This window comes from Scatophagus argus, chromosome 19 (assembly GCF_020382885.2).
Source record: "Scatophagus argus isolate fScaArg1 chromosome 19, fScaArg1.pri, whole genome shotgun sequence".
In the NCBI taxonomy this organism is placed as follows: Eukaryota; Metazoa; Chordata; class Actinopteri; family Scatophagidae; genus Scatophagus; species Scatophagus argus.
In genome coordinates this window covers 1815629-1828882 of record NC_058511.1, presented here as the reverse complement: position 1 = coordinate 1828882, position 13254 = coordinate 1815629, and the positions used below count along the sequence as shown (strand labels likewise).

At 45.5% G+C, this 13254-nt stretch overlaps 1 protein-coding gene and 1 pseudogene across 4 annotated transcripts in view; one reads left to right on the top strand and one right to left on the bottom strand.

Annotated features, from left to right (window-relative positions):
- Positions 1–12963, top strand: part of hivep2a (HIVEP zinc finger 2a) — a 95712-nt gene extending 82749 nt beyond the window's left edge. For all 4 annotated transcript variants that reach the window (XM_046373019.1, XM_046373018.1, XM_046373016.1 and 1 more), the window contains 6 exons: positions 3230–3405; positions 3921–4022; positions 6052–6928; positions 7207–7315; positions 8443–8562; positions 9730–12963. In XM_046373019.1, the coding sequence (XP_046228975.1) occupies positions 3230–3405; positions 3921–4022; positions 6052–6928; positions 7207–7315; positions 8443–8562; positions 9730–10491 (2146 nt within the window). In that variant the 3' untranslated portion in view covers positions 10492–12963. The remainder of the gene's footprint in view (positions 1–3229; positions 3406–3920; positions 4023–6051; positions 6929–7206; positions 7316–8442; positions 8563–9729) is intronic.
- On the bottom strand, positions 9492–9647 carry LOC124051107 (annotated as a pseudogene).
- Positions 12964–13254: the final 291 nt, after the last annotated feature.

The window sequence follows — 13254 nt, the reverse complement described above, 5'->3', positions numbered from 1 at the left end:
ATCAGTTCTTTAAGTTTTATTATTCAGAGAGACCTCAGAGCACGACTGAAGTCTCAAAACTGCGATATGTGTCCTCCTGCTATCATTTTAACTTTTCTTTGTGTTTTCATTGATATTTACTCCTTTTCTTTCATGCAGGGTAATGAGAGTTCAGATGCTGCTGCTATCTCGTGCAAACTTTATAACTTTGACCCTGCGGTACACTCAAACACTATCAAACGTTAGCTCAGATCTGCTCTCCTCTTTGCTTAGTCTTTGAGTCGACACTTTTGGATTTAAATTTATTTAAATTAGTTTTGCCAGATTTCTTAGATTCTGCACAGCTGTTTGTGTGTTTCTGTCAGAGATCTGGTGTGTGATGAGGTCATTTTCCAACTGACCGACACAAGGTGGGGTTTTCATCACCAAATGTGGCCTGCGATTGTTTCACAGCCAGAAAGATAGGGATTTTAAGGCAATTAAAGGTTTTGTTTGATAGCAGCGAAGCCCAGAGGATCCTTCGTTATTAGTTATGATGTTATTAAAACACCATGAGGACAGGAATCAGTCGTAAACTGTACATTAAACGATCAAATAAAGGCTGTGCCAGGGAGTTTAAGCTGGAAACCCCTGCAGTTTGAGACATTCCTGCAGTATCATAATGTTTTACAGTCTTATAGTATGGAGTGTGCAGACACACACGGACATGCAAATACTCACACACACGCACACACACACACACACACAGAGTTATTAAATGCAGCAGACAGTGAGGTAATTCTCTGTAGTCCCCAAAGGACACTTTAGAAGCAAGAAGCGGATAAAAACACACAAACTGACCAACCAGGTAAACACACACACACATGCACATGTGTACCTACATAAACAGTATGTATACAAGTAGTGAGCAAACAGACACACAGAAACACACACTTCAGTCTTTGTAAGAAAAACAAAGTCAGGGTTGAAATCTCTCTGGATGAAAGGAAACAAATCCGTTGCTTCTCTTCGTCCCATGAAAATTTCAGTACTTTCTGAAAGAGAATCTGCTTTATGATCTTACCGTGTGCTGCGAATAAAATAGTATCAAACAAAATAATCATCATAATTCATTTTCATAACTGGCTGCAGCTGTGTAAACGTCTCGGCTCAGACGAGCGTTCGGAGGTATTTCCCGCTCTGTGGCGCAGTTGAAAGACAAATTTCCTCAGGCTGATGCAGGCCGATTGTTTGATGTACCTGATATTTGACCTCTTACACATGAGGCCCTGAACTACACATTACCTACTTCTCCAGCAGCTGCAGACAGGACAGGAAACGACGCAATTCACCAGCCGCTTTCACTATTTCACCTCAAGGATGCTAGATTTTCTACATACAAAACCTGAATGTGATGCTCCTGAGGCAGAGCTAAGACACACACACACACACACACACACACACACAGAACTGACCAGCGTCTGACTGATGGTTGGTGGTTATTTCCCTCCACGACAGACACGCCGACATGCACTGATCCTGCTGCCAAGTGTCCGCTGTTTCACTCGAAGCCTCATCTGGGCTAGAAAAGCATGCCTGACAGCGATGTTTTTGTAATGTCTTGTAAAAGAATAAGGAGGAGGACTGTGGTTATCTTTTTTTTAGACAGAAACACCAGCATGAAGACGATGAACCCAGAGGTGGAATGCTGCATTGTTTCTCATTTTAGCTGTGAACCCTGAAAACAAAGAGATCTCTACTGCAGTTGCATATTTCTGTGGGTTATGAGCAGGTCAGCTAAAGAGGGATTTCTGTCCACAGTTTAATTTGTTTCGATCCCAGAGGAATGAAGAGGTCGATCTATCCAGTGATTCAGGAAAAGCGAAGATTACAGGAACATCTGAAAAACGGGATATTTCCCCTTAATCATCTCAGACTCAACAGATTTGTCTGATGATACATCAGAACTTAGCACTTACAGCAGACATATCCTGATGTGTGTATACACCAGATGTAATGAAGGGTGTGTTGAGGTTACTGAGCACTCACGAGTTTACTTTAAATGTCAAATGTCCAGCATTTTTGACAAACAAATTCAAGGTGTCCTTATCAGAAGTTTTGACAGCATATTATTAGAGGATTATTAAAATATTGTTAACCTAAGAAGCAGTCCAGTATCGGGTCCAATACCTTCAAATATTTAGTGTACAGTTTTAACAAACAGTAAACCTCATTTATGGACAGTGTGAGTTGTAATAAGTTGAGCTATACGGCAGTTTTTCTGGTGAGTTTGGTTTGAGGAGACGATGGAGTTCTATGCCTCTGCACACTTTTAATCTGCACATCATGCAGATCAGTTTCTTCATCCTGTTCTCCCACAGAACAGCAGAGCAGCTGACCATCACACCATCAGGGACTTTAATGACGTCTCAGTCTAAACACACAGACAGCTTTGCAGCTCTAACAGCTTCCACTCTTCTGTGAAGGCTTTCCACAACATGTTGGAGTGTTTCTGTGGGAATTTGTGCCCATTCATGCAGTAGAGCATTTGTGAGGTCACACACTGATGTTGGACCAAAAGGCCTGGCTCACAATCTCCGTTCCAGTTCATCCCAAAGGTGTTGGATGGGGTTGAGGTCAGGGCTCTGTGTGGGCCAGTCAAGTTCTTCCACACCAAACTCATCCAACCATGTCTTTATGGAGCTTTGCTTTGTGCACTGGGGCACAGTCATGCTGGAATAGAAAAGGGCCTTCAACAAACTGTTGCCACAAAGTTGGAAGCATAGCATTGTCCAAAATGTCTTGGTGTGCTGAAGCATTAAGATTTCCCTTCACTGGAAGTCAGGGGCCGAGCCCAAACCCTGAGGAACAGGCCCATAAAGAGGTGTGTCTGGATACTTTGGTCTCTATAGTGTGTGTGTTGCATCCAGATTTCTCTCCCTGATGCTCAGAGCCGAGCAGAGAAAGCCTCATTTCGAGCAGAACCTCCAAGTCAGCAAACGTCTGTGTCCTACAGCGTGACAGCGAGTCCCTCCCAGCTGACCTCTGACCTCTCTGAGGAGTCAGAGTGTGTGTCTGTCACAGCAAAGACAGGAAGACGTGTTTATACAAAGGGAATGTGAATGAAGGTTCTTCTTCTCTACATTAGGAGCCTGCGTGCTGTATGCTTTCGCTTGCATTTGTTCATATTGACGTGTTGTAAGAAATATTTCTGTTTTAACAAAGAGAAACGCCTCATCATAGATCCCTTATCACTTGCTCTTACTTCCAGGTACAAATCCAACGAGGACTACGTTTACGTTCGAGGTCGCGGTCGGGGGAAGTACATCTGTGAGGAGTGCGGCATCCGCTGTAAGAAACCCAGCATGCTGAAGAAACACATCCGAACGCACACCGACGTCCGGCCGTACGTCTGCAAGTTCTGCAACTTCGCCTTCAAGACCAAAGGTGGGCCTTCTTTTTGACTTTGACCTGATGATCTCAGTGCACTGAAACTTCCGAAGACCAATCGCATCTGTCAAATCAGATCTTTAACTGAACAATTCAGTTCTCAGTGGTCAAATGAGAGAGTGAAAAACCATGCAGAGAGGCTGTTTTCTGTCGCTGCGGTCACACAGGAACCGCCATCACGTTTGGTCAAAGATGCTGACTCGCCCACATCTGATCTCTAATAAGGAGCCATTATCTGCCTGATCGATTTTCAACGCCTCCCCTTTCTGTACAGTAGATGCTTCTGACCTCTGAGCTCAGACCAAGCTCAATAATTCTGTCATTAAATTACATTATGTATAAATTATATATAATTTGTAAATTCTGATTTTGTGGTGTCGCCCCTATTTCCATTTTGCCCAGTTTCTTTTTCACCCTTGTGCCGATGGAGCCAAATGTGCTCTGGTTTCCAGTAAGACTAGTGGAACAGTCATTAAATGCTGTGTGTGTGTGTGTGTGTGTGTGTTTTGTAGGAAACCTGACGAAGCACATGAAGTCTAAGGCTCACATGAAAAAGTGTCTGGAGTTGGGAGTTTCCATGTCTTCTGTTGAGGACAACGAGGCAGATGAAGGAGGTAGGAAACACACGCGCGCGCGCGCACACACACACACACACACACACACACACACACACACACACACACACACACTGATGTCCTGCCGTCTCGTTGAGTGCTGCCTGCAGCGTCTTTGGCTCAGAGCAGTTGTTGTACAGGGACAATTAGTGTAATGGAAAGCAGACTCGACACACGAACCACCTTGGAAATACAAATAAACATCCTCAGAGTCTCTAGTTATTTCATTTTAATGTTCACATTAACATTTTTAATGCCACAACTTTATTTGCCATTCATCTCCTCTGGGCTTCATGAGTTTTGTCCGCCTCTCCTCTCATCAGCTCAAAGGAAATAACCTGAAAACGCTCGCTGTGGAAGGTGTTGTGGGCTGAGGGGGACGAATGTGACGTCCCATGAAATATTCACAAATAATAGATGGTGATTGGCCGTCTCTCGAGGCCGTGACACTTCCTGAACAGATGAGTGGGGTCTAATCAGTCAGTGTGATTCATTTCACAGCCGTTCTAGTTAACAACTTCTTCTTTGTTGGTACATTTAGTCTCCAAGGGGCGTGTTGCAGTAACAGAAACACTGAAGTCATGTGGGCCCAGGAGCTGCTGTGGTTGGATGAAGATTGATTAAGTGCTGCAATAAGTTAAGAGGATGCCTCCCTTTAGCCTCACTGGTAACAGTGATATTAGTAAGTCTTGAACTTTACCTCCACCGAAGGCTCCTCACTGAAGAGGTCTAACATAACCACAGGAGTCAGTGAGTTCTATGAACTAACTAAGTGACACAAACTGCAGAACAGAACAGGCCACCCAGACCGGTCCACAAAGTGCTGTTGGACTGGGCTCTGAGCCTGTACTGTCAACCAGCAGTAAAAACCCATCTGTGTATTTACTGCAACATGTTTATAAAGCTGACGTGGATCACCGGTTCAGGTGCACACACTCTCAGGGTTTACCTGTCAGCAGGTGCTTCACGGCGCGACAGGCTGACATTGGGTTCACTTGAGTGGGTGAACTGTTAGCGTCACGTTGCTCCAACATCTGACTGTTAGCTGGTTTTATTTTCCATGTAGACCACCAGATTACACTTTACTTCAGCTGATACTGTGTGTGTGTGTGTGTGTGTGTGTTGGCTCTGTGTTTAATTGGGGCGTACACACACACACACACACACACAGGGTTTGGGGGAAAGAAGGAGCTACTGAAAGTCAGCCTGTGAGTCGTCGAGACATAAACATTTGTGGTTTGTGAAAAACTGTTGTATATAAGAGACTAACTGGAAAAGTAGTCTGGTGTTAGTGGATCTGATTTCCTCTCATAGCAGTCGGTTAAATACAATTTATTAACTCCAAACGGTTTCTGCTTCCCAAAGGCCTGGAGAACCAAATAAAACTGACGAAAATTAAAGAGGAGAAAATATACATCTTATGAGTTTTGATTATGGTTTCTGGCTGGACAAAACCAGGTTAAAAACTCAGAACGGGTCTGGATCAGGTCTGGATCAGGTCTGCAACTTCACCAGCTTTGGATTTGTTTCTAGTTTGACTCAGTTATCAGCCAATCGCTCACTTTTTCTAATGGATTCAAAGTGGTGGTTGGTGACCTGCCAACAGTAGCTTTGCAGCTACTGTACAATAAGAGCTTACCAGCGTTTGGCTGGACTCCATCATGCAGAAAAACCAAAGTGTTGAGGCTTTTGTCTCAAATTACTTTATTTTATTGTCTTTTATATTTTATTGGTTTGAGCTGGTGGGAATGTGGTTTCAGTGGTGTTTTGTTTCACATCTAAACTCTTTCTGCTACCACATATTATTACAATTTGTTTCTTAGCCGTCTGCTCTTCTTTTGTTTTCTGCTCTTCTTCCTCCTTTTCTTCCTCTCTCACTTCCTCTACTTTCACTTTTTCCTCTTCTTCTCACACATTTTGCTCCTCTTCTACTTTCTCCTGCTTCATTTGGTTTCATTGTCACCCCCCACATCTTCTCTCTCTTCTTCTTTTTCCTCTTCCTCACCTTTTTTCTCCTCCTTTCTTTTAGACATCGGAGAGGAAGGTCAGAGGTCTGAAAAGCCTTCCAGAGGCGCCATGACGGATCACCAGTTCTCAGATGCTGACGACTCAGAAGGCGGAGAGGAAGACGGCGACGAGGTGGATGATGAAGATGACGAGGAGGACGACTACGATGGCGACTCCACCCCTAAGACCCGTTCTCGCTCCACCAGCCCCCAGCCTTACGGCCTGCCCTCCATGTCCATCACAGCTGTGGCCTCCTCCCAGCCTGCTCCTCACCCCTCTCATCATTCAGCATCCGATCTCCTGGGAAACACCAACAAGCCTCCTCTCTTTGGTTACTTCACCACCGTGCCGAGCATCCAGATCACACCGCAGGCTCCGCCCAGCGACCTGGCGGCGAGGGAGCGCAGTCAGGCGGAGCACCAGCGAGCTCCTCAGCGGCCACTGGGCAGCAGGCTGCTGGTTCCTCCCTCCTCCTCCATGGACGAGGACCTTCCTGTCCCCTCCCCAGACCTCTCCTCCTCCTCATCCCGCCTGTCCTCTCCCGGGCTGGACTATTCCAGCTGCCCATCCCCCATCTCGCCCTCATCCTCACCTTCATCCCACCGATACCTCTCCCCTCGTCGCGATCTCTCGCCCCACGCCGGACACCTCTCTCCCCAGCGGGACATCTCCCCTCTGCGTCACATCTCCCCCAAAAGGGACCTGGGGGTGGCAGGGGGATACCGGCGAGACCTGTCCCCCAGGAGGGGACACCTCTCTCTGCTGTCCCCGCTCTCTCGACCCACATCTCCCGCTGGAAGGGACTATAAGCGTGACCTTTCCCCACGAGGCCGCCACAGGGGGATGCTCCGGCCTGTTTCCCCTCGCCGAGGGCTCCACCAGCACCTTCACCACCAAAGGTGAGTCAAAGGGAGGATGACCTGATCGAGGTTTTAAAACGTCTGTGTCGGCGCTGAACAATCCAGCAAAATCAGAAATCCTTTAAACAGACGCTGTAGGTAGAATCAGGCAAAAATGATGCTGACTTCAAAATACATAATGAGTATGGAAAAAGCCCAGCTATACATGAAAATGTACAAGATCAGTAATGCTGGACTTTTACTTACTATGGAACTTTTTGTTGAACTAAAGATGATGAAGATTTAATGTGATATTTCCACTTGCCTGTGACCATCAGCCAGCAGGGTGGATCGCGCAGCCTCAGGCCAGCTCACCAGACTGGGGTGTTGGGTCAGGCAGAGCTGGACCATCTGGGACGTCGCAGAGACAGCACAGAGATGGAGACGGTAAGAGTCCATCAGGCCGTTTTCAGGCCATTTTATCAACACATCAGCAGTACTAGAAGTGGTAATTGTTCCCATAGAGAAGAAGAAATGGAACCAACAATTAAGTCAAATTAACAGGTGATTTCTTCAACTTTAAAAAGGCAAAAGTTCACTAGTTTAAACTAGATTTAAACTACACACTCGCTCACCGTCACATAACCCTGTGCTGCTTGATTTGGTCTGAATACAGCAAACGTCCAAACTCGAGACGCTCTCTCACTTTCCTCTTCACTCTTGTCTTTTCTGGGGTGTGTGCCATCACAGCCGTCGTTGGTAAAAACTGTAGATTTTAGCAGGCAACTCTGCACTTTGGCTCCCTTGAGCGGCAGAATGACATACCTGAACATCTGCAGTCTGGAAAGATTCGATTACACAGCTCATCTGTGTGTCCCAGACTTTGGCTTAAGTAGGACAAAGACAGAAAACATTTGGCAGCAGCTCAGTCCAGGTTTGTCTGAACAGAGCGCTCACTTTTAAAGTCTGACAGGACGCTTCATCTGGAAAGGTCCTGTGAGTGTCTTTGTTAGCAGGGATCCCAAACATCACAAAGCAAAAACACTAACATTTAGGCGCTTCAACGAAACGGTTTGCCGCTCGGTCTGTGGTGCCGCTGTGGCAAACCTGAAGCGGGAGATGGAGGAAGAGGACGGCGAGACGAGAAAGGCTCTCAGAGCAGGGAGAAGAAAAGCAGACGGAGCAGCCACATTGAGGCGGGATGAGGGAACAGACTCGGTGTGTTCGAGGGAGGGATGATTGAAGATAGGGCTGCTGGGTTTTGGTGGTAATGGGATCTTGGCTGCCGGTGGTGTGGTTAATAACACGGCTGGTTTTCTTCTTAAGAGCCCCACTTCAAACTCTGGCTGCTGCTGCTGGTCCCACTTCAGCAGAGCGCGAGGCAGAGTGTGAGACTGGCTCGGCTTTGATGACCGACACATTTGTGTTTTAGCAGCCATTATTCAGACACGAGACGTTTGACTGAGCCCTCATGCTGCCTGTTTGTTTTCCTGACCCCGACACCTGCGGTCGGGGCAAGAAGAAATTTTCATGATTACGGCCAACTGACAGCATGTTTTTATGTTCGTCACCAGGAGCATCGTCCGGGCTCCCCGTCGTCAGGGAAACGCGACCAGGGTGGTGGCCGCGGTAACCAGTCCAGCCCTCCCCATCAAGTCCTGTTCAGTCACCTTCCTCTCCATTCGCAGCTCCAGGTACTCGAGTGTTTTAAGCATTCATTTATTCTGAGTTGTGTGCGTCTTTTTATTCCGGTAAACTCATTGAATCTTGAATATTGAATCTTCATTTTGTACGTTAAATATTTTAGATTTACTTTTTAGATTTTATATTTATAATCTAGGCAAACACACACACACACACAATGGATATTTTATTCATTTATTTTATTTGCATTATTTTATTATTTTATTTTAAAATTTGGATTTTATTCTGAAAAGCAAGGTGGAAATATAAAAAGATGAACAAAATACACAACATTACTTTTTTATTATTCGATGAAACAATTCTGCAAAAGGCCCACTGGTTCCCACTGAAGAAGTCAACAGCTCATAACTATGTGGTTTCATTTTTAAAAAAATACAGTAATTAACTAAAAGAGCTGATCGCTGTAGTTTTTAGTAAATGTCTTCCACGTAACGTCCTCAAAACGTCCAAATTAAGGGCGTCCTCCTCTCGTCCACATAGTTCATCAGCTCAGAACCAATTCAAACATCCGGCAAACAATTTTTTTTTAGTTTTGTTTAATCTTTAATTTCATTTACTTTATTAATCCCAAGCTGGAAAATGACTTCTCTGCATTTAACCCATCACTGATTGAAACACACACACACACATGCAACATGCAGTGAAACACACAGGAGCAGTGAGCCCAGGGAGCATATATGGGGGGGGGGTTAAGTGCCTTGCTCAAGGGCACATCAGCCAACTAATGGAGGGGTGGGGATATTATCACTCCACCACACTCAAATTGTTTCCTGCCCACCCAGTGGGGGAATTGAACCGACAACCTTTCGATCACAAGCCGATTCTCCAACCTCTAGGCCACAGCTGCCCCCAAAAAACATAGCCCCTGTTATTTCCCAAAACTATGATGGATGGGAGATGCTTCATGCCCTGGTAGTCATGAGGGTTCTGCCATTGTTGAATGGGGACCCTCCATGCGCAGTTCCAGATACCATCTTCATCTCTCACCTTGGTAGCCTGGCCTTTAACAGTGCAATATCTCCCCAGCCAAGAACAGATACTACACTCGATCTCAGCCAAAAGGCCGAGAATTTGTTTGTTCGTATACTATTACACGCAGCATTCGCTTGCAAGAAAAATGTCTCGAGACCCTCCTAACAGTCAGACTTTCACTTCAGGTGCGTTCACCGTTCCCAATGATCCCCATCGGGGGGATCCAGATGGTACACTCCGTCCCCACGTCGGTCACCACCCCGCTGGCCCAGCAGGGGGCGCAGAAGGTCGCATCCCGCCTGGTGCTGCAGAAGAGCACGTCGGAGGACTCCACCACCGGCGAGGCGGCCTCCCTTCACTTCACCTCCTCCACCGAGAGGGGAGTCCGAGGAGGAGGAGCGGGAGGAGGTGAGAGTCTGCGGGAGTCGACTTCACCTCACCCTTCATCACATGAGAGAGAAGGAGGAGTGAGGCTGGAGCAGGAGGAGAGCATCCACACCTGCACCAGGGCCATCGCCTCGCTCTGCATCGACTCGGAGGAGCTCGCCGAAAGAGGAGGAGGAGGAGGAGGAGGAGGAGGCAGAGGGGATTATGGGAGAGAGGGAGGCAGAGCTTCTTCCTCCTCTTCCTCTCCTGCCGCGTTGTCCCCCGACTGCCAACAACAGCAGCGTTCGCCATCCATCGCCATGTTGCCACCATCTCCTCATCCTTCGCCATCTCCTCCACAAGGTCCCGGGATTCAGCACTTTAGCAGCCTGGAGCTCAGGCCCCCCTACCCATCAGTCCCCACCTCCCCTCACCCCTCCTCCTCCTCCTCCTCCTCCCCCTCTCCTCACCCTCCCAGCCCGGGATCCGAAAGCCTCCAGCCTTCAACAGCGTCCAAACCTCTCAGGCTGGAGAGGGACAGGGAGGAGGAAAGCACAAAAAGAAGCAAAGACGTGTCGTAGGGCTGCGGACGAAAAGCGGCGACGAGAGACGAGACTTTTCCTCTTTTACTTTTTTGCTGATGTCGTTTTTGGATAAAAGGAAGGGATGAAGTGCAACAGAGAGAGAAAAATGACTTTTGCACACTTAACACACACACATATTCTCCTACTTTGTTTTATACACACACACTCTCTCTCTCTCACACACACACACACACACACACATTAATACAATGCATTCAAAGGAAAACAGCTCTTGTCAAAAACAGACTAAAACACAAATGAACTTGTGCAGTTTTGATGTTTGTGTACAGCATGCCTGATGTGAGCGGGCTCTGCTCGCAGAGACTTTCTTATTTAAAGACTTTAAAGAGGATCTGCAAACGGTTACACGTGTACGTTAACTCCCACCAACACACGAGCCCGACCAAAACCTGCTAAAAGACATCAGTAAACGAAAGGGACTGTGGTTAAACGGTACGTCAAAAAGAAAAAAATCTGACAGCTATGTGTGTGCCTTTTCTTTCATCTTTTTGTTTGTGTTTTTGCTTATATTCTTATAAGCAGGAAGGTAAATGTAAATACAATATTATCACGTTTTGCGTATCAGCTTTGTAATAAATGCAACCCCCTTGCTCCTCCTCCTCCTCCTCCCTCCTTCCTTAACCATTTCCTGTGTTTTGTTTTGTTTTTCTTTTTTTTAAAGTCAAGCGATGTGAAGTTATAGATATTACAATTACGTACGGTTGCACTAAAACATATTTTTATATGAGTGAAATTTTAAAAATGGCTTTTTTGTGTACAGCAGCGATTCTATAATACTATTTATTATTGTTACCATGTTTCATAAATTGTACATTTTTTCTTAATTGTCGTGGATGCCTTTTTCTATGTAAAGCATGGGTTTTTGCTATCGCTTACATTAGGGCGAGAACATGTACACTGTAATATGGCTTTATATGTTAGACCTATTTATATACGTCTGAGTGAGCCCCCTCAGCTTGGAGGTATATACACATACAAGTAAGATTTACCAGAATATTTACCCACATATGAATACATACAGTATATAGGATCTATCAACTGTCTATCTATCTATCTGCACTTAACTTTTAGAATGACATTCACATTAAGCTTATCGTAGTTTGCTTGTACATTTCCCTGCTGCTCTTCCCTCATTGTGATTTTTCTTGTTTTTTCTTCCTTTTGTTTTACTTACTCTCATGGAATTCTTCTTCTTCTTCTTCTTCTTCTTCTTCCTCCTCTTCCTCTCCTTCTTTGTCGTTTTGGTTTTTATGAGGCACAGATTTGCCCTCAGCATTAAGTGAATGAACATGCCTTCTTGCACCGTGGCATTCAGCAGTTTGTTTTCTAACCCCAAACCCCCACCCACCCCTCCACCCTGACCCCACCCTGCCAGCACCGCCGCCTCTGTCGGAGACAAATGTCGATGTTGCGCTGATTAAAGGTAGCTCCACGTTCTGACAAGCAAACTTTGCTCGAGTGAATATTTGAAAGCGGGAAACATTCCAGTCCATGTAAATACTCGTTCAGCTCCCCTAAACACACACGTACGTTTTTATTTTTATTTTTGGCATTGATGCACATTGTGGCCATGGCAATCAACCCACTGAAACTCTCCTTTAACGGATTTCTTTCTGAGGACGCGAACGCAAACACACACACACCAAACTCTGACAAATGCACCTTATATTTCTTAGGATCCTTGCTGTCAAAGGCCCAGCACTCGGGTCAGTTTATCTGCAGTAAACTTTGATTGAGAGGAAAGTGTTTAGGTGGAGAAGTGCTCCGCGCTTTGAGCCCCAAAGTTGTCTGACGAAAATAATCCTAATAATACGTGGAACAGTTGTGACACCGAGGCCTCCTGCACAGCGTTTTCCGCCCTTCTGCGATTCCCTTCTTCTCTGCTGGGTGTCCTTTGTGTAGCTAAGCAATATTCAGCCAAAACTCTGCCCACCGGCAGGGAGAGTATTTGTTGCAAGGCAACAATGAGCGTACTTTAAAAGTCCTAAAATCAGGAGAAGAAGGGAGCAGACGGGAGGCTGTGGTGAGTTCACTGACACAACTCTTTTCTCTTTTGACAGTTTTGGGTGGAGTCGGGCAGGTTGCAATGTGAGTGTGTATTTCTGTATTCTGTATCGGTGTGTATTCGACCAGTATATCCTCTTCTCACCACTTTTTTCTATTTCAGCCCTCCCTCTGTTATGTACACTTATCATGACGACAATGATGTCTTTAAAAAAATCTCTTTCTCTCTTTCAAAGATATCAAAGCACAAGTCATTGTTTAGAAATGACAACGATACAAAAAAAAGGACAAAAAAAAGGTAAACGTGCATATAAAAGGGTAACTTTTGTGATGGTGTTCTGTGGAATTAATACAAATATCATGTATGAACCCAGTTGCAACAAGGAATCGCAGTAGAAGTGGAAAAAATGGATTGTTGTTTTCAAATAAATATGAATAGAATAATTGGTTTGTGCTCCTTTTGTTGTTACGTTTTAGTGTGTGTGTGTATATGTATGTATATATACATATATATGCGTGTGTGTGTGTATGTATGTATTTTATGGTAATTCATTCCTACATGAAACTGCTCACAGCTAAGTCTGTAGATGCTTTCTGAGGCGTTTGAGCACCACAAACCGAGTGCCATCGAGTCCCATTAGCTTGAAGGCAAACGTCCCTCTGGCTGACAGCTCCATGCTGCAGCTTACACCAGCTTTCGGGTTCAACTCATTCATACGTGTTTAAAAATGAGAG